Below are 21,914 nucleotides of genomic sequence, written 5' to 3' on the forward strand. Positions count from 1 at the left end.
TAATGACTGGGTGGGGCATCGCTCTCTTCTAGGACCACATGTTGTAAAACCTTTCTGCCAAATGCTGCTTCTGCTGAACTGTAGGAGTTTAATTTGTAGTGTCAGACAAATGTTGAGCTAGAGGACCACGTTGCGGCCCTGCACACCTCATCTACCGAGGCATAATTGTTAAAGGCTGCGTTAGTTGCAGCACTTCTAGCTGAATGTGCTGTAATACCTCTGGGCACTTCTAATTTCATTGCTCTATAGGCTTCTGCAAAACATTGTTTAATAGCATAGCTGATGGCTGAAGTTGACATCTTTTGGCCCAATCTTGGTTGTGCAATGTTAATGAACATGGCATCCATTTTCCGGATTGGTTCAGTCCTGATTAAATATGCTTTTAGACAGCGTCTGACATCTAAGTTACATTCGCTCCCTAGGATGTTTAGGGTCTGGACAAAATGATGGCAAGTGAAGTTCTTGAGGCTTGTGAAATTTTGACACAATCTTGGGTTGAAAAGTAGGATCTGTACGAAGAACTACTTTGTCTTTGTGAAAAATACAAAGTTCTTTCTTTACAGACAGTGCATTGATCTCCAACACCCTTCTTGCTGAAGTGATCGCTATTAAGAAGATTGTCTTTAAGCGTAACCATCTTAGAGAAATGCCTTGAATAGGCTCAAAGGGTGTTTTAGTGAGTGCGGACAAGACAGTGTGTAAACGCCACATCGGAAACCTATGAGTCTGTGGAGGGCACTTGAGGGTGGCTCCCCTTAAGAACCTCTGTACATGTGCGTGCTTGGAGGGATCTTTACCTTGTATCAGTCCCAATACGGAAGATAGTGCTGCTACCTGTCTCCGTAAGGTGGCTGGTTTCAGTCCAGATTGTAATCCATCTTGTAGGCATTCCAATATGTCTTGAATTGATGGATTTAGTGGATCTTTTGCTTTTCTGTGACACCACCTACGAAAAGCTTTCCAAGTGGTAAATTCTAATGGTGGACTTCTTTCTGGAGGCCAATAATGTGTCAGTGATCTCAGAAGAATAAACTAACTTCAAGAATGTAGACCGTTCAATTTCCACACAGTCAATTGCAGCCAATCTGGATGTGGATGCCAAATTGGACCTTGCGTCTACATGTCTGGAACGATTTCTAGCTGGAGAGGATAGATGAGAGCCATGGGCATTGTGGCCACTAATATGACCCGTGCTTTCTGATGTTGTACCTGTCGAAGAAACCTTGATAACCCCGAAATCGGGGGGAAGGCATACAGTAGGCCCTGAGGCCAACTCACTGTCAGTGCGTCCACCGCTGCCACAGCCTGGTGAAAAAATCTGGTGCAAAAGGTTGTTACCGGATAGTTGTCGTGAGAAGCAAACAAGTCCATTATGGGTTGACCAAACTGTTCGACTATCTGCTGGAATACTGACGTCTTTAATCTCCATTCCCCTGGTTGTATGGTCGTTCGGCTGAGCCAATCTGCTTGAACATTGGCAATGCCCTTGATGTGTTCTGCCCTGATGGAAAGAAGGCGATGTTCTGCCCAGTTGAATAATGTCTTTGCTTCCCTGGACAGAGCTGACAACTTCAAGCCCCCCTGATGGTTCAGGTAGGACTTTGCAGCCACATTGTCTGTTCTTACTAGTACATGCTGTTTCTATACCTGATCGGTGAAGAATAATACGGCTAGGCGTATTGCTCGTAGTTCCAATACATTGATTGGCAGTTGGGTTTCTGACGGTAACCATCGACCCTGCGTTGGTATGTTGTCGAGCGTTGCTCCCCAACCTGACAGACTGGCATCTGTGAACAGCTGCATCTCTCTGGGAAGATAGTAAACTCTCCCTTGTCGCAGATTGGAATCCCTGGACCACCACATCAGAGATTTCTTGACCTCTAATGTGACCTTGATCTGTGGATTCTGTTTTGTCATGATCTGGTACTGGTGAGGGTGGATTAACTTTTGTAACAATCTCGTATGTAATCCACCCCACTGAACTGCATCTATGTTTGATATGAGCAAACCCATCAATTTGGCTAAAGTCAATAATGGAGTGTGAGTGTTCCGAATGACTAAATTCACGAGTTGCTTGGTTTTCTGTATCTTGTTGTTCGGAAGAAAGATAAGAGTTCTTTCGTGTATCTATAATCATCCCCAAGTGTTCCAACCTTTGTGTTGGTTCTAGAGAGCTCTTGGCTATATTTATAAGAAAGCTGTGTTCCTGCAGACACTGCATAGTTGCTTGGACATCTGACAGAGCTTTCTGGTTGGACGCTGATCTGATCAGCAGGTCGTCTAGGTATGGATGAATGTGTATCCCCTGTTGTCTGAGATGTGCCACAACATTTACCATCACCTACGTGAATACCCTGGGGGCCGTGGCTAGACCAAAGGGAAGTGCTCTAAGAAGAAGATGCAGATAGAAGATATTGGATTTATATCCCGCCCTCCACTCCGAAGACTCTCAGAGCGGCTCACAATCTCCTTTACCTTCCTCCCCCACAACAAACACCCTGTGAGGTGGGTGGGGCTGGAGAGGGCTCTCACAGCAGCTGCCCTTTCAAGGACAGCTCTGCAAGAGCTATGGCTGACCCAAGGCCATTCCAGCAGGTGCAAGTGGAGGAGTGGGGAATCAAACCCGGTTCTCCCAGATAAGAGTCCAGACACTTAACCACTACACCAAACTGGCTCTTCTGAATTGAAAGTGTCTGTTCCCCACACAAAACCGAAGGAACTGGCGATGAGATAGCTGGATCAGAATGTGCAAATAAGCTTCCGTGAGATCCATTGAGGTGAGGAAGTCTCCTGGCTGTAAGACCTCTGTGATTGACTTCAGGGTCTCCATACGAAAGTGTCGTAGATGAATGAATCTGTTGAGAAACTTTAAATCGAGTATTGCTCTCCAGTCCCCGTTTTTCTTGGGAACCATGAAGAATACTGAATAAACACCTTGACCCCTCTGATCTGTTGGAACGTGTTCTATGGCATTGATCTCTAAGAGATGTGTGATGGCCTTGTTCATTATAGATCTTTTTGTAGAGTTCTTCCGGATCGGGGACATCAGAAAACGTTTCGATGGAATGCTTTTGAATTCTATTGCATACCTGCATGACACGATTTCTAATGTCCAGCAATCTGTTTGGGAAGCCTCCCAAGTGTCTTGAAAATATTGAAGTCTTCCCCCTACCGGAGTTGAAGTCCAGTCATGCCTTGTTGAATTTTGGCTCCCGGTCCTGCTTGTCTCTACGCTCTGAATTCTGCTTGCTGAATCTAGGATTATTGAACCCTTTTCTGAAGGATTGTTTTGGTTGGTTCCAGGATGATTTCTTGTTATCTGCATAGGATCTTGATCTGGCCAATGTGTGTGAGGAACGAAAGGACTGAGAATAGAAGCTTCTTCTGTCAGTTCTGAGAATGTTCCTTGGCATGGCTTTCTTTTTGTCTTTGGTTTCCACTAAGATCTTATCTAAGGCACTACCAAAGAGCTTTTCTCTTTGAAATGGATACGATATCACGATTTATCTGGAATGGTTGTCTGCAGGCCATGCTCTAAGCCAGATGCCTCTTCTGGCTACTGCCCCTGACGCCAGATCTCTGGAACAGAAGGTGAGGGCATCTAGAGAAGCGTCACCTGTGAACTCTGCTGCTTTAAGTAGTCTGGTGGTTCCCTCCATCAATTTCTTATTATTTTCTGGTAGCAACTGAGAGAGTCTCCTAGCCCAAACTATGGCTGCTCTAGATACAATAGACGATGCAGTACATGCCTTAATTGTCATAGTTACCGCCTCGTGTGATCTTTTTAGGGCTAGGTCAATTTTCTTGTCCCAATTGTCTCTAATGAAACCGTGCCCGTCTTCTGACACCAAACCCGGATTTTGAACAGCCGTCACTGGTGCGTCCACTACTGGAACCTGCAACATTTCGTTTGCAAAAACAGGCAAATCATAGAGGCAGAATCTTGGAGTGCCAGTGCTGCCATGACCCTGGTTAACAAATACTGATAGTCATCAGCTTTAAAGCAGCGAACTGACTGCTCTGGGACACAGACATCCTCCACCTCCTCATCTGAAATAAAACTCTCTTGATCTCTGGATTGTGACTCCACATCCGACTGATTCTCCTCTGAATCTTCCTCTAACAATCTAGAGTTAGAGATCTCTTTTCTGGCTGCCTTAGTTGGCCAGTTGCGCTCTCTGGAAAGATTTTTCTCTGGGTGCCTTGAGGAGGAAGAAGGAGGGGAAGGAGATCTGGATCCCACTGATCCCATGCCCATAGCTCCTGATTGACACGCATTAAACATTTCTGCTCTAATTGTTTGCTGAAGCATAGTCATAAATTCAATAGAAAATGACCCTTTAGGGTAGAGTACATTACCACTTTGTTGTATTAGGGCTGGGTTGACCGTGGAGGCGTGATCCAATAGGGGTTGGCCTCCTGTATTGTCTCCCGCCAGGAGATTGGTAACCATCCCCAGGGGCAAAGCATAAGGCTCCTGGCGCCTGTCTGGTGAAACCCGCGCCAAAAATCCTCCTTCAAAATGGCTGCCGTCAGATGCAAGCCTCTGGTGGGGAGGAACTTCAAGCCCTTCCGTTGAAGCCCCTGGACGTTTCAGCCCGCGGTGACTAAAGTCACTAAAACAGGCAACATTGCCAGGAACCGCAGCAAGCTGGGAAGACATGCTGGTCCCGGGGTCCACTCCCATAGCCTCAGTGCGAGGACTTATGGAGGACGTGTCTTCTAGGAACTCGTCCCTGAAATTTTCCATCCGCTGCTCTTTGCCGTGCTCCGCAAGTGAAGGCAAGGGAAAAAAAAAGTCAGCCGCTTTAAAGGCAGCCATGGCCGCGCCGCTCTCCCAACTACAGTGAAGGCAGATGGAAAGTGAAAGTAGCTCAGTGTAACAGACTGGAATTTAAGAAGATTGTTAGACAGAGGAGTAAGGTTGGGAAAAAAGGAAGAATTAGATTAGGAATAAAGAATAGGATTAAAATTGCTTCCTATCTTCTAGGAGCTAAACTAGCTAGTTGCTCTCCCTCTAGAGGCAGGAAAGAAACTGAGAAGATATGGGTGTTCCAGGGTCAAGGAAGAGGAAGAAGAATTATTCTATTTCCTGCCTCCCTGACAAGATGGTGGAAAGCACCCAAGATGGCCTCCGACTCAGAGGGAGTATGGGCTTTTCTGGGCTATCCATGGTGTTCTTTGAACCTTGTTCTCCCCACAATTGGAATCTTCTGTTGGTGTCTACAGATAGTTCCGTTCAGCAAAGGATTTTTTTTAATTCTTTCACATTTATTCACTGTTTGTTTCTGGAGCAAGCAACAAAATGCTGGGAAATGACCTTACAGCATTTGCCACAACTGACCTTCAAAACTGTGATTCAGACACATTGGAGCACTAGTCCAGATGCTGTCAAATCTGTTTTGCTGCAGTCACTACAACTACTTGATGCATTAGAAGAGCTTTCCATAGTATACGTCTTGATCATGATGGGTACATAAGGACAAAAATATCCCTAGCCATCTTTGCATGCAACTGAGGCCCTTGAGGCAGCAAAAAAAAAAAAATACAAATCAATTTTTAAAACAGTATTTACATATAAACTAATAATTAAAGATTTGGATTGTGATATTTCTTTTAAGGGTTAAATTTGTTGCATCAAAGATGTAACTCTTAGTTTAAAAAAATGGAGTGATGCATTTCTCAATATCAAAAATGAGTTTCTTCCCCTTGTGTTGGTTAAGTTAGGGATCCTGAGATCCTCTGATCAGTGCTAAGTGATAAAATTAAGTTCTTTCTATTGGATGATAGCAAGTGAAAATGTTTTTTATTTTGGGATGGTTCAGTTGCTTAAGCATTTTGGATGGACATGGATTATTAGTCCCTCGTTTATGATGATGAGAGTGGAAAAACTTTCCTGCAGACCTTGAGATGGATGCTCATCCAGAAATTTTTTTTCCACAAATATTTACACAAATGACACCAATTGTACTGACCAGCAGTCCCCCCCAAACAACAACAACAACAACACATGGAAGCCATAATTTTCTCTCTGATTTTATAAAAAGTAAAGGTAGTCCCCTTTGCAAGCACCAATTGTTTTCGACTCTGGGTGCTTTCACAACGTTTTCATGGCAGACTTTTTACGGGGTGGTTTGCCATTGCATTCCCCAGTCATCTACACTTCCCCCCCCAGCAAGCTGGGTACTCATTTTACCAACCTCAGAAGGATGGAAGGCTGAGTGAACCTTGAACCTGCTACCTGAACCCAGTTTCTGCCGGGATTGAACTTAGGTCGTGAGCAGAGGGCTCCGACAGCAGTACTGCAGCTTTACCAGAGTAATATAGAGTAATAAAAGGTAGCCAAGAAAAAAAATTTACTTTGTTGTTACCTGCCCTGAGCCCTGCTTGCAGGGAAGGGTTGTCTATAAATAAAATAAATAAAACTTGCATGATTTCTCTTTACCAGGGTAAACAAAATAAAATGGAATGGGGAAGAGCCACATAGAAGGAGTGTGGTTAGAGGAGAGGGTCTGTACCAGGGGTGGCCAAACTGTCGCTCAGGAGCCACATGTGGCTCTTTTACTCATATTGCCTGGCTCTCAGCTATCACCACCCCACTTGGGGAAGGCATTTCTCTCTTTAAACTACTTCCCCGAGCCAGCCGACAGCTTGGAAAATACATTTAAAGTTGCTTTCTTTACACCTCTTCCCCTTCCCCATCTATTTGCCTGCCTTGCAGCTCTCAAACATATGATGTTCCTTCTTTGTGGCTCTTATGTTAAGCAAGTTTGGCCACCCCTGGACTCTGCACCAAAGGGGAAAGGGGGTGTGCAGTTATTCTCTATCACCCAGGACCCATAGAAACCTGGAATTGCCCCTGAGCACTCAACAAATAGGACATGACTGTGTGGTGTTATGGCTAGTGTGTGGAAGCAACCAGCCCTGAGCACCCAAGAGGACAGAAAAGATAACAAATGCAATATAGAGACAAACAGAAAACCAGCTTATAATGAGTCATATGCCTGGTTCACCTAGCTTGGCAGTGTCTGTTCTCACTGGAACCCGTTCTGAGGACACACAGACTGAGAAAAAGGCATCCCCTGCTACCTTAGATCCTTAAATTGGAGATGCCATGAACATATATGAACATATGAAGTTGCCTTATACTGAATCAGACCCTTGGTCCATCAAAGTCAGTATTGTCTACTCAGACTGGCAGCGGCTCTCCAGGGTCCCAAGCTGAGGTTTTTCATGCCTATTTGCCTGAACCCTTTTTTAAAAATTGGAGATGCTGGGCATTGAACCTGGGACCTTCTGCTTACCAAGCAGATGCTCTACCACTGAGCCACCATCCCCTCCCTTGCCAGGGATTGAACCTTCTGCAAGAAAAGCAAATGCTCTACCACTGGGGACATCGGTGACTACATCTTCCTGCTTGATTCCAGCATGTGACATTCAGAGATTCTATGCAGAAATTTGTGCATGAAGGTGAGGCGGATCAGATCAACTGACTCAGGGGCACTGTTCCCTCTTGCCCATATATGTGCCAGTGGCCATTCAGATCTCTGCCTGGCACTGTGCCACTCTCCTGGCTTTCCAGACCCTTAGAGGGGTTCTTTCCCCTCTCCTTTGGTACACCACTGCCACCCTTTGACCTTCGTAGGAATCACCCCAAGTGGACTGGGTTGCAGCTCCCATTTGCTAGGTTACTGTTCAAAGGCCCCTCTTGCTTGGGTTTCCTGCTACTGAGTGTTTGGTTACCATGGAGACAGCTTACTGCACTTGTGCACCACTAGAGGATTAGCAATTTGCCATCTGACTCCCCTCTCCCATTGATTTAACTTCTAGGGCTAATAACCACTGATAGTCTCTATGCATAGTCACCCAAGCTTGTGCAAATGCATGTTATTACCTAACCAAGATGAAAGCTGGGGCAAAACTACAGAGGACCCCCCCCAAGCAATTTGCAGAGCCACTTTTGATGTTGCAGCCCTGGTACACGAGCAGACCCCAAAATCACTCCTAGCTGCAGCTGCTGGAGGAATTGCTTCACTTTCCACACAAGAATTTCAGAAATAGAAAGGAAAAGGCACAATGGCACCACCTTATCAGTGCTTTGAAGCAGACCACAGATGTGGTAATAACCTAGTAATGTATCTATTTTAGCCATTTATTTAATTCATTTGTACCTCACTTTTCTCCCCAAGGGACACCCAGAGCAGCTTATGTTGTTCTCTCCTTCATTTTATCCTCACCACAACCCTGTGAGGTAGGTTAGGTTGAGAGTGTGTGACTTGACCAAGGTCGCCCAGTGGTATCCACAGCACTAGTGGGAATTCGAACCTGGGTATCCCAGAAACTAGTCCAACACTCTTAACCAATATACCATGCTAGCTTTCTCTGGTAAATGGCAGAATATGGGTGATATGCAGAAACATGCGCTCAAGAAACTTGTAAGGTTTCTGAAATCTACATGTAAACTTACGTCAGTCAGTTCCCATTCTTCATTTTCAGGTACATGGGAGTGTTTCCCTACGTAGTGGCAGTCACCTAACTCCACGGGTCCTATTTTTGACCTGAGGCAGAGTTGCTTGCCAATGTTGTGCCGGAGGTCTCTCTGGGACGTGTATTCAAAATACTGAAAACAAAAAGAGTATACATATACAGCAACGAAGAGAGATCCTCCTTAGAAAACAAACTCTCCATTGAAATAGCTTATTACTTTGTTAAACGGAGGGGGTGTTTTTTAGCCCAAAAAGAAACATGGGTTCATACTTTTATTTAATACTTTGTTAGGAAAATTATAGGAAAGGAACATTTTCCTGCACTGTAAGAAAGCTTACATTCTCAATAAAATTTTGTTGGTTTTAAAGGTGCTACTGGACTCCGACTTTGTTCTGTTCCTTCAGACCAACACCTGGATCTATCTACATGGAATGCACCCCATTAAGCTGCATGGAATGGAACTCCATCAGCCTTATAAAGAAACTTGCACAGGTATAGACTGCAATATGTAACACTGCTAACTATACCCCATTTCATTGTCTGATGAAGTGTGCTTTTAAAAAGCACACAAGAGCTTACATTCTCAATAAAACTTTGTTGGTCTTATAGGTGCTACTGGACTCCAACTTTGTTCTATTGCTTCAGACCAACATGGCTGCCCACCTGGATCTATCTCTACAGAAGCATCTAATGCTGTTTGCCTTGGTTTCATGTGATGACTCTAAAACCAACCCACAATATCTCAGTAACAATAATCTTCTCATTCATAATTCTGTTGAATTTCTGTAGGTACTTCTGGCCTAATGCAGAGACTTAAACCCAACTACAGGAGGGAAAAAAGAGATGCATCTTTGGTTTCATTTCCTGGGTTCTTCGGCCTGATCTTGGACTTTCCTCCTTTTGATGGAATAGGATGCATATGCGCACGCATGGTGGAGTGGTGGTGGAGGAACGGCCTGGAACAGCTGCACAAATTCCATACCTGATTGCCTCCCATGCCATGGCAGGGATACATGATCAGTGGCTTCCCTCCATGATTGTTTTCACCAACATCCAAGCAGCGTTTGGCACCTTCATTTCTAATCTGCAAGCATATGAACCAAAAAAACATTAAGGGCCTATCTCTAGGCAATGCCAGAATGCAGGCTGAGGTTCCAGTGCAGTCTCTTCCTCTGCACTCTGACAATTTTGGCGACAATGCAGACACATACATCGCGAAGAGTGCCTGTTCCATCTTTGTTCACCACACAATTCCATGCAATTGAGAATTCATGAACATTCACTTACAACAATGAGCGTCACCTGCTAATTGAGACCTGCTTACAAACAAAATGCTATTCCATGCATTTGAGTGTTTTCTAGAGTGTGTTTTCATTTGGCCAGACATCTTGCTAGATACAAAGGTGCTCCTAATCAAGGTCACCCTGGTACCACTTAATATGGACATTAGCAAGATGTTCTGAGACAGAGCTCCACTGGCAAAAAGGTTTATCAGGGATGGAATTCCTACACTTCCATTCCATTTTCCTTCAACTCCTTGAGCCTTTTGTTTTTGTGGTAAGCTTAACTTTCCACTATGTTTTCAAATTACAAATTGGTTCAAGGGAGAGCAGGAAGAGAATACAGAGGAAGGGAAGAAGTCAGAGTCTACAAGCAGAGAAATTAAATATTGACAAAGTGATCACGATCATTTTCTGGTTAACAAAGGAAGTATTAATCTCATGTTACAGTGGATGCACATATACACCGTGCCTGCATGTTCAAACACCTATTTGTATGAAAAAGCCAAAGCACATTCACTTTACCAATGAAACTGGGGACCAGTGCCTGGATAAACATGGGGTCTGTATCATACATTCAGCTTGTACTTATGTATTGACTATAACAGAAAATTACTCAACACACACACAAAAACCCAATCAAGTGTACACTGTACACCAATTTCTACCAAGGTATAAGCCTTTCCTAGGAGAAAAGGGGCTTGACTTCTCAAGTTCCATTGATGCTAAATAAGACCGGATGGTGGGGTGGAAATCAATGAATAGTAGTAAGCAGAGAGAGCAGCCACATGCAATTCCCTCCCCACCATGTATTTGCTCAGTTTTCTACTCCATCTCCTATACCATTTGCGTTGCTCTCAACAGAATCATTATAATCTGCTCTCAATGGCCAGATCTGGTAGGATACCCAGTCAGAGGAGGGTGGTGTGGGCCTTTGAGGGGCATGTGGGAAGTGGCAGCCAAGGAAGCAGGCATATCCCTTCCACTGCCCAGGCTATGTCTGCACACTTAATTATGGAAGTCAGAGAAGATCTCATTCTAGCAGACTACAGTTACAGCACCTCAGCTTTATATCTGTATTTTTGGGGGTTAGTTTTAGTTTAGTTTATTTATGATTTGTATCCTGCCCTTCCCATCAGGTGGCTCAGGGCCACCTGGTGGGGGACACTGAGAGGAAGTACAGGGTATTAACTGGGGACCAATATTATTGCAAGCTGGTCAGTATAGATCCTTGTTCCAGCTTGTCTACAGCTTTCTTAAATTATGGTGCCCAAAACTGAACACAATAGGTGAGATCTAACCAGAGCAGTGTAGTCCAATCCCAATTGATCTTGGGCAATAAAGTATTAGGCTATGGAGACCTTTGCTATCATCTTGCAAGGTAATTGTTATACATAGGAAAGGGGGAACCAAACCAGCTTCATTTGCACTTACAGCTCCATAGAAAGCTGGAGTCAGGTCTGGAATGAAGATCTCGGGATAAATGGTCTGCAGAAACCAGGTGAAATTCTTGCAGTGCAATCGTTCCTTCAGTTCAAGCCGTGCAGTGATGTCTCCATAAGTTTTCTAGAAGAGCAACAACATATTTGCAGGTTACAAAGTGACATCAGCAGTCTTGTCTGTCTCCAAAATCCCACTTGTTGCATGGAGCAAACCTGATCTCCCTTAACAGGCCTGGGTAGGAAGAACTACTTGGAAACAACCATCTTCATTCTGCAATTTGCTACCTCTGAGGGTTCAATCTGAGCAAAGCCTTGTTAGGACTCAGCTCTGGAACCTATTTCCAGGGATAGGGCTTCGTTCCACATTCTCCAGAACGGTAGTACCTCTAAGCTGCCATCTACAGCACTGCAGGTCCCCATCATGTAGCCAAGGCTTTGCCGCAACACTCCACTAGAACTGGCTGATGGGGAAAGTACATGCATGAAGAAGGACCCAAATTTAATCCCTAGCACCTCCTGTTAAAGGATTTCAAGTAACAAGAACAGGAAAAGACTCATTTCTCTGCCTGATAGCCTGGTTGGAAATCCACTGCCTGGTGCATGCTGCACTGAACTCGGCAGGTCAATGGTCTGATTTCATATAAAACAATACAATACTTTCACATGTTTCTTTGTTAGGTTTCAGCTGGGCACTCCAGATATAATGAATGGAGCAGCAATCGGAACTTTGGGAGACCCACAGCAGCCATCTAGTAGGCAAGAGATAGGCCCGAAGGTTCCTCTGGAGTATCTCTACCTTGTAGCAAAAGCTGTGATTGTGGGAGTGGCTGGGATATGGGAAATGAGAGCCAGTGTGGTGTAGTTGTTAAAATGTTGGACTATCATCTGGAAAACCCAGGTTCAAATCCCCAGTCATGCCATGGAAGCTTGTTAGGTGCCAGTCACCCACTCTCAGCCTAACCTACCTCATGGCTGTTGTGAGGATAAAGTGGAGAGGAGAATGATACAAGCCACCTTTGGTCCCTCCTGGGAAGAAAGGCAGGATATAAATAAAGGTTCAGATAGATTATTTTTCTTGCCTCCCAGAATGACTACTTTGGAGAACTCTTCTCACTACCAGCTGGGACCTGAACATGGGAATCTGCCTTATACTGCGTCAGACTCTTGGTCTCTCAAGGTCGGTGCTGTCTATTTTGCCTGGTAAAGATCAGGATGTGGTCTTTCACATCTCACCTTCTACCTAATCCTTTTAACTAAAGATGCCAGGAACTGAGCCTAGGACTTGCTAAGGATGCTCTGCCACTGAGTTATGCCCCTCTGCCCCGCCTCTATGGAGGAGGAGGAGGAGGAAGAGGAGATTGGATTTATACCCTGCTTTTCACATGGTGTCTCACAGCCGCTTGCAACCTCCTTTCCCTTTCCCTCACTACAACCCACACCCTGTAAGCAATACTCCCTCTAAGCTGTGGAGTCTTGTGAGCAAAAATTCTCCTTCGTGAGCTATTGGCATTAAAGTTGTGAGCTACTGCATTAATTAGCTTGCTCTGGGGCCATTTTTCCTGAGCTAAGACAAAAATGTGTGAAGTCGAGGCTAAAAAACTGAGCTAGCTCACACTAACTCAGCTTAAGATGGAACACTGCCTGTGAGGTCGGTGGGGCTGAGAGAGCTCTTTCAAGAACTGCTTTTGAGACAACTGCTCTGAGAGAACTTGTGACTGACCCAAGGTCACTCAGCAGGTGCATGTGGAGGAGTGGGGAATCAAACCCAGTTCTTCCAGATTAGAGTCTGTGCACCAAACCCCTACACCAAACTGTAGAGAGAAGGCAAAATTATAAAGAGGCTCTGCATACAGAATGAAACATGAGCTACCGATCCTTTGATTCTTCAGAGCCAACTTCCAAGGAAAACTGGCTGGATACCTCTCTAGCCATCTGGGAGGCCTGCTGGTTCCTCCTGTAGAAGATTTCCTTGTAGTCATCCATCCAGACTTCCGCCAGGCGCACTTGGTTCCTGGAGATTACTTGAGTTCCTTTTGGGAAAGTGTGGGGACTCTTAGACCGAAATACATGGCCAACCACGGAGCAGGGGATAATCTCCAGCTGACCCCCACACTGCCAAACCTGCAGAAGTGTCCAAAGAAAACAATAAATCCTTAAGTATAAAATAGGGTTGCCAAGTCCAATTCAAGAAATATCTGGGGACTCTGGGGGTGCGGGTGGAGCCAGGAGACTTTGGGGGCGGAGCCAGGAACAAGGGTGTGACAAGCATAATTGAACTCCAAGGGAGTTCTGCCAATCACATTTAAAGGGAGAGCACACCTTTTTAAATGTCTTCTTTCCATAGGAAATAATGAATAGGGGCACCTTCTTTTGGGGCTCATAGAATTGGACCCCCTGGTCCAATCATTTTGAAACTTGGGGGGCACTTTGGGGAGAGGCACTAGATACTATACTGGAAATTTGGTGCCCCTATCTCAAAGAACAGCTTCCCCAGAGCCCCTGAAACCTCCAGATCAATTCCCCATTATACCCTATGAGAATCGATCTCCACATAGGGAATAATGAAGTGCTCAGCAGACGTTTCCCCCCCCTCCCGGTTTCTGGCGACTCTGAAGTGAGGGATTGGCCTCTCTACTCACAAATTGCTGCCAACTTCTTCCAAGTAACACAGACACACCATCCCAAGAGGAAGCCTTTCAATCGGAGACTGAAGCTTCTGGAGGTGCAAATGCACATGGTCCTCTGGGGGCGGGGCTCCCCCCCCCGGCCAGCTGACTGGGGAGAGGAAGGAGCCTGGGAAAGCGGAAGAACCCCCACTAGGACCTAGGGATTGGCAAGCCTAGTATAAAAACACTCCACCCATGTCATCATGACCAGGGCCTTAAGCAACCATTCAGATGCAGAAAAATCCTACCTATCAAAGTGGGCCAAGGAAGGAGCTGCCCACAATCTCACATGGAGCATTCAAGCCTAACACCATTATAGTCTCAGGAGTAACAATCTCAGGTTTCCCCCAAGGGAGATGTGGAATCTATGACTGCACTACTTAATCTTTACTACTGTCAAACTTCAGCCCAACTGAAGATTCAGATAAATTATTTGAAGTCAGTGGTTTTGATCCAATTGAATGCCAGCAGAAGTGGAAGGATCTGTCCAAGGAGACAGGATGGAAACCACCAGAAACAGCAGTGGAAGGCGGAACATTTTGGGCTTCAGCAGGAAGTGAGAAAGTTGTGCTTTGCAGATGGAAATCATTCTGCCCACAGCAACATCCCACTGGATCCAAGCCACTGACTACAGTGATATCAGTGTGGAGCCCAAGTCCCCTTTCCCTGGGAACTGGCCATGAATCTTCACTCCCCGAAGAACTGCCACCTCAATGGGTATCCAGAACTACACTGTGAACTACACCATTAGCCATGCTCTCTGCTCCTTAAGATTTGTCCACCTAACAGCAGATGAACGATACAGTGAGTAGTACTTTAGTGCTCAACTGAGCTGCAGTTTTCCTTGAGCAGCAAGACAGATCTGTAGAACATGTTTCTGACTAGTTGGTTTCTTGCTCTGTGCAACCTTCAGACCCACAGCAGATCAGACAGATTATTTCAAACCCAGGCACTTGGCATGTCTGCAGATATGCAGCTACGATCTTGAACTGAAGACTTTGGGCTGACTTGGAAGCTCCTATTCTTGGTCTTTCTCTGCAGCCACATGGTGGCACTCCACACAGCGTTTCACAGATGAAAGAAGTTTTTTCCACACATGGGTTTTTACAATAAAATTTAATCACCGTGTACCAGTCCACATACGTGCCATCTGCTGTTTTAACGTCTTTGCAACATCCCAGATTTGTTTACTTCACTCAAACATTGTTTTAATTATTATTGTTCTTTTTATTATTACCAGCTGAGGCCCCATGAGGAGGGGGAAGGAGAACAATTTGGAAATTTATTTAATCTGTAATCTACCTTTCTGAGACTCAAAGTCCTATTCAGCTATGAAGCTCACTGAATGACTTTGGGTAAATCACCGTCTCAGACTAATGTACTTCACAGGTTGATATGAGAAATAAAAGAGAGAGGGGAGAACTCCGAGCTCCTTAGAGGAAAAGTGGGATAAAAACATGATAAATAATCAGCACAATGATACTCAGTGGCTCTAGAGCCACTTGTGGATATTTGTTATGCCAGCTGTGGCTTTTTGGAGCACCATTCCCCAGTGTGGCACCCACTCTGTGTCTCAGGAAAGTGGGCAAGGACCTCGCATGGCAGAAGCTGTGGTTGGCAGACTCCCACCTTGAAATAGCTACCACTGAAGGAACAGAAAAACTGCCAGCCTCCAGAACAATACAATACAAAATAAAGACCCTATTCAACAAGCTGACATGACTTTTGCATTACAGGTTTCCAAATCAGCTCAGTCTGCTGTGTGTCTTTCCATTCCTTAGAGCTGGCAATCTAATCAGTTGATAAGTCTCCAAACATTTTTGCGCTCATTCTTGGAGCGGTTACCTGCTTCCAGTGCCTCACAAACACAAACACAATTCTAGCAGTTGTGATAAGATGTAGGACAATAAATCACAGATTAATAAGCATGCTCGGCACAGAATTAAGCAACCCCCCCCCCCCAAAACCCACTATTGTAATAGGGGGGAAAAAATCAGATCTGAAACCAGACTTCATTACATCAAAACAGTTGTAGCTCATGCCCATTTCCACTATACATGTATGTCTGAGTTTCAGTCTTCATTCATATAACATCTCTGTTCTTCTAATAAAAAATATTGTAATAAAAAAGAGAAAAACTGCTAGCTTCCCTGAGGTGCAGGCTGATGCCAGGGGTGGAAGTAAATGTGGCTCTAGTTGATGGTTATTGCAAATGTGCGATGTGTGGAGTAAGTACTACTGAATTAAAAAAAAACCCCAATATAAAATATAAAGAAAAACTTTATATTAAATTCTAAATAATATGCGCTTTGCCACATGATGTGGTGACGGCTACAAGTATAGTCAGCTTCAAGAGGGGATTGGATAAACTTATGGAGCAGAGGCCCATCAGTGGCTATTAGTCACAGTGTATTGATGCAACTCTGTCCGGGGTAGTGATGCTCTGTATTCTTGTGCTTGGGGGAGCACAGTGGGAGGGCTGCTAGTGTCCTGGCCCCACTGATGGATCTCCTGATGGTGCCTGGTTTTTTGGCCACTGTGTGACACAGAATGTTCGACTGGATGGGCCAATGGTCTGATCCAACATGGCCTCTCTTATGTTCTTATGTGTTACAAGGTTATATATACTATAGTACTTTATGCGCAGTAGAATTTTGTTATGTGTGGAATTAATCTACTTGATACTACTTCATTCAACAAAGTTCTGTATAACTTGGAATTTTCAATAAAGTTATCATATGTTTAAAAAAAGGAAAGGAAAGAAAACCCAGCCCTAAAAAGCATTCTGAAAACATGAGCTAGGATTTCATTTTTCGATTGTGCCTTCTCAAGTGGCCAAAAAAGCCACACAACAAAAAATAGAAAATAAGCTCATCACAAAGCTGATGTAAAGGGGAGGAAAATGGGAACATCTGAGCCAGATGAATAAGCCCCAGGCTGAGAACCTGCCCTTCCCTTTTTGCAGGTAACTTAAAACTTGGGTTCAGCCAGATGTGTGAGTCAAAGGGCAAAAGGTAAAGGGATCATGACCCTTGGCATTTAACTCTGTGGCCTCATGTGTGTCATGCCTGCAGAACCAAGCCCACAGTGCCCTCATGTCAAGATAGATAGCTCACAGGTATGAATAGGCAAATAAATACAGAACAGGGGTGGTGGCCAACGGTAGCTCTCCTGATGTTTTTTTTGTCTACAAATCCCATTAGCCCCAGCCATTGACCATGCTGGCTGGGGCTGATGGGAGTTGTAGGCAAAAAAACATCTGGAGAGCTACCATTGGCCACCCCTGATATAGAACACTCTGTGAGGGTTTTTACTAATGCATGTAATAACAAAACAATTTTATACTAAACAATATTCAATAGCATTCCAAAAATTCTCTTTTACAAAAAATTGTAAAATGTTCTCTCTTTGTTTGCAGAGCTATAAAGTCCAAGAAATTCCAAAATAGATATGACTGCTTCCCAAAACAGCCACACCTGTTTTGGAATACTATTGAATATTGTTTAGTATAAAAATTGTTTTGGTATTACATGCATTAGTAAAAACCCACACAGTGTTCTATATTTATTTGCCACAGTCTCCTCATGGCTTATCACCCGTGATAAGTTGCACTGGAGGCCTCTGTGGGATTGTGACAGGTTGTTACTTAAACTTGTATTAATGCACATTTTATGTCACAAGCTGCTGTGAGTTCCCAGTGTGGGAGAAAAGCAGGAGAAAAATAGTTAAATAATTAAATTACAGAAGACTCTTTTCCATGGAATTGCTTTTTAAATAGCTAGTGAATAAACTGGCCTTTTCCTGGAATATTGGTATAGCTTGAAAATATTACTATCATCCTTTGGTTCTGCAGGAAGCAGAGCTTTTTTTCTTACCCGAAAGGACATCTCCACATTCTCCCCTCCCCAGATTTCCATCTGATCGTCATAAGAGCCAATGTGTTCAAAATAGGATTTAGAAATGGCGAACAGGCCACCAGCGAATGTGGGAGTCCTGTACACAAAGAGAGAATTACAAGAACACAGTTTTATCAACTTTATAACTAAATGAGCATGAGACAGATTTCCCCCCCTTGCAAAATCGCAGCCATTTTGTGATGTTTCCATAGGTGCTCAGAGGTGGTTTGCCTAGGGCCGGCTGATTACGAGTAGACCGGTGGCTGCTTACTCACAAGTGGACCCGAAATCTCGCCTACTCACGAGCAGACCCGCAAATCAGTGAGGCAAGATGGGGAGGAGGTGGGATGGGCGGGATGACAAAGGGAATCGGCAGAAAGGAGGCGGGGCAGGCAAGTGGAGGATGAGAAGGGACGGGTGAGAGGATGAAGGGAATCGGCGGGGAGGAGGCAGGCCGGGCGAGTGGAGGATGAGAAGAGGCAAGCAAGGAGAAGGGGAATGGGTGGATGGGGTGGAGGAAGAGGCAAACCAGTGTTTTGTCTATGGCATGGGGAGGGCCTAATTTGATGCCCCCACCCTGCCAGTGCCCTAGGCAGCCACCTAGTTTGCCTAGTAGAAGGGCCGGCCGTGAGTTTGCAATTTCCTGCCTCTGGGTAGTGACCCTGGAATTCCTTAGCAATCTCCCATCCAAATACTGACTAGGGCTGATCCTACTAAGCTTATAAGTTCTGACAAGTTCACGCTAGCCAGGTCAAGGTGCTGAAGAGGAAATATAAGCAGTGTTCTTTCCCTCCAGTCAGTGCTTCAATTCCTTCCTGAAACTCTAAGTTGCCCTTTCTATATGGCATGTTTATAAAACTGGACCTCTCATGTCTCTAGATCTGCAGGTTTCAGAGAACACTTCTACTCAATGGACTCTGTTGAAGGGCCATCGAGCTTCACCACAGCCTCTTTAACATAGATTTCCTCTGGGACATGTCTCACATCATCCAGACCTAACCTAAACATTATGCTGGAAACAAATCACACCACATGCCCAGCTTGGTGGGTCCTGAGATCTTAGTTCCCCCCACCTTTGCAGCTATGACCTCAGTCCCTCATTTACAATTGGCAAGCAGGCCCCATCCAGAGTTCCATCACCTCAGGAGATTAATCTCTGTGAAGGAATGGAGGCCTTTTAAGCTTTGGAATAAGGCTTTGAGAGCTTTGTAAGAGCCATCTCTTAAGTGAGCTTTCGAAAACTGATCTGCTAATGTAGGGAGAGGAAGGATGAAGACTGCAAATTTCTATTTCAATTTAGTTCTATGAACAAAGCAAATCTGAACTCAAATTAAGCTTCGGCATTTGTGTGACTGGAATCAACTCATGCTATTCCCTTGTTACTTTCCACTTTCTGTCTCAGATTTTAGATTTTCAAGTCCTTGTGGTAGGAACCCGCACTCTGTGAAGTATGACACAGTAACAAAGAGATACTGAATAATTTATCTGGCTTCTAAAAAAAAAACAGGTTGCTTACCTGTAACTAGTGATCTTCGAGTGGTCATCTGTGCAGTCACACACATGGGTCTTGCCGCAGGCAACGGATCCATACCTTGGAGCTCCAATAGCTCGCCTATAGCGTTTTTTGGCGTGCTTCCCTCCCGCCCTGGGGAGCAGGCACCGATCGCGCATGCCTGGAGCGGGGGGGGGGGAGCGCCCATCCCACTCAGTTTCTTCCAGCCGCCACTGACACTATATAAAGTTAAACAACATCCAAAGGAGGCCAGCAGCGGGGAAGGCTGGGTGGGCGTGTGTGACTGCACAGATGACCACTCGAAGATCACTAGTTACAGGTAAGCAACCTGTTTATCTTCTTCGTGGTCTCTGTGCAGTCCCACACATGGGTGACTAGCCAGCTGAATGTCCTGGTGGAGGGTGCTGGTAAAGAAAATGAATTAGTCACATAATCACATCACCTTATATAGGTTATGGAAGAAAGCGGAAACACTCACCCCTGACTTCAATGGAAGATGGATCTGAGGACCGCTTGGCCAAAGGAGGCGTCTCGTCTTGCACGAATGTCTAAAGCATAGTGGGAGACGAACGTGGACGGTGAGGGCCAAGAGGCAGCAGCGCAGATGTCCTCTAGGGAGACGCCCTGCAGGAAAGCCGAAGACGTCGAGACCGCTCTGGTAGAGTGAGCCTTAAGGCCTTCGGGTAAGGGCTGTTTAGCCAGTTCGTAACACAACTTGATGGCACTAACTACCCATTTAGATAGTCTCTGGGTAGAAATTTTGTGTCCTCTGTGAGGATTACCGTAGGCCACAAACAGATTAGGATCCTTACAGAACTGTTGTGTACGAGCAAGGTAGAAGGACAAGGCCCTTCGAACATCTAGGGCATGCAGAGCTCTTTGTCCTGGGTCACTAGGATTAGGGAAGAATGTTGGTAATGATGTTGTTGTCGATAAGTGAAACTAGGACACAACTTTAGGGAGGAAGGAAGGGTCCGGTCGGAGGATGACCTTGTCCTTGTGGAAATTCGTGTAAGGAGCATCATGGCGAAAGGCACATAGATCACTGGCCCGTTTGCCGGAAGTAATGGCAACTAGTAGGGCGGTCCTACATGACAAGAGACTGAGATGTACCTTCGCCATAGGTTCAAATGGGGGTTTCATCAGGTGAGAAAGCACTAGGGACAAGCTCCATGCTGGAACAAAGGGTTTGAAAGGAGGATGAAGGTGTAACATTCCCTTTAAAAAGGATTTAGACAACTTATGCGAAAACAAAGATTTGCCCTCAACCGGATCGTGGAAAGCCGAAATGGCGGAAGTAGCAGAGTCCTGATCTCTGTAACGAGAGTAGATGATCCAGAACTAAATGCAGAGGCACCGCGTTTGGTTGGAGATGCTGAGATGCTGCGAATGAGCAGAAACGCTTCCATTTACATTGATATGAAAGCCTGGTGGACGGTTTCCTAGCGTTAAGAATAATGTCGGCTACCTCTGCAGACAAGAGGGCGGACGGATTCTCCATGCCGTCAGGGCCAGAATTTGAGGATTGTGGTGCAGTACCTGGCCGTTGGCCTGTGTCAGAAGATCACCTGCTAGAGGAAAGTGGCGGTAAGTGTGGCAGGACATTTGTAGCAGTCTCGTGAACCATGGTTGACGTGGCCACCAAGGTGCAATGAGAATGCAGTCCGTGCCGTCTCGTGCAATCTTCATTAACACCCGTGTTATCAGGGGGATGGGAGGGAACAGGTAGTGCAAGGGGCCTCTCCACGCATGCAGGAAGGCATCGTTGCCCCTTCTGGTGTAGAATTGAGGGGATTTCTTATTGTTCTTGGAAGCGAAGACATCTATCGTGGGCATTCCGAAGCACAGAAAGATGCGATGGAGGTAGGACTGATTGATGGACCACTCGTGGCCGTCTATCCAAATCCTGCTGAGAGAGTCGGCCAGAACATTCTCCACACCTGGGAGATGGATGGCAGTCAGGTAGATGTTGTGCTTGACACACCATTCCCATAGCAATATGGCTATGCAGCACAGTCGAAGGGATCTGGTACCGCCCTGTTTGTTGACATAAAATACTGTAGCCATATTGTCCGTGGAGATCTGGACGTGCCGATCCCTGATCAGCGGGAGGAACGAATGGAGGGCCCGGTGCACAGCAATCAGTTCTAGGCAGTTTATGTGCATGGCCCTCTCGGAAGGAGTCCAAAGCCCTCTGACAGTCTTGTCCTCTAAGTGGGCTCCCCAACCCCACTTCGAGGCGTCTGTTGTTATGGTGACCGATGGAGGAGGAGGAAGGAACGGCATTCCTGAAAGCAGGTTATGTGGTATAGTCCACCAAGCAAGGGATTGTAGAGCTCTCTGGGGAACAGTGAGAAGAGTGCTCTGAGGCTGTGCGTGTGGATGGTAGGCACGAACAAACCAGAGTTGAAGATATCGCATACGCAGCCTTGCAAAACGGAGAACAGATGTGGTTGCAGCCATGAGGCCCAGAAGTCATTGAATGATGAAGGCAGACTGGATGGGGTTTTGCTGAACTTTTGCTGAACTTGGCTAGAGAAATTATAGTTTGCACCCGGTCCTCTGGGAGGAAAGCAAGATGGGGGGACGTACATAGACGCGCACCTATGAACTGCAGGTCCTGGGTCGGT

General features: G+C 45.4%; 1 protein-coding gene across 3 annotated transcripts in view; it reads right to left on the reverse strand.

Annotated features, from left to right (window-relative positions):
• Positions 1 to 21,914, reverse strand: part of GALNT6 (polypeptide N-acetylgalactosaminyltransferase 6) — an 87,096-nt gene that overhangs the window by 3,353 nt on the left and 61,829 nt on the right. For all 3 annotated transcript variants that reach the window (XM_060252254.1, XM_060252255.1, XM_060252253.1), the window contains 5 exons: positions 17,751 to 17,868; positions 13,130 to 13,330; positions 11,202 to 11,333; positions 9,470 to 9,571; positions 8,468 to 8,620 (listed from right to left, as the gene is read on the reverse strand). In XM_060252254.1, the coding sequence (XP_060108237.1) occupies positions 8,468 to 8,620; positions 9,470 to 9,571; positions 11,202 to 11,333; positions 13,130 to 13,330; positions 17,751 to 17,868 (706 nt within the window). The remainder of the gene's footprint in view (positions 1 to 8,467; positions 8,621 to 9,469; positions 9,572 to 11,201; positions 11,334 to 13,129; positions 13,331 to 17,750; positions 17,869 to 21,914) is intronic.

The sequence above is a fragment of the Heteronotia binoei genome, chromosome 13 (genome assembly GCF_032191835.1).
Source record: "Heteronotia binoei isolate CCM8104 ecotype False Entrance Well chromosome 13, APGP_CSIRO_Hbin_v1, whole genome shotgun sequence".
NCBI lineage: Eukaryota > Metazoa > Chordata > Lepidosauria > Squamata > Gekkonidae > Heteronotia > Heteronotia binoei.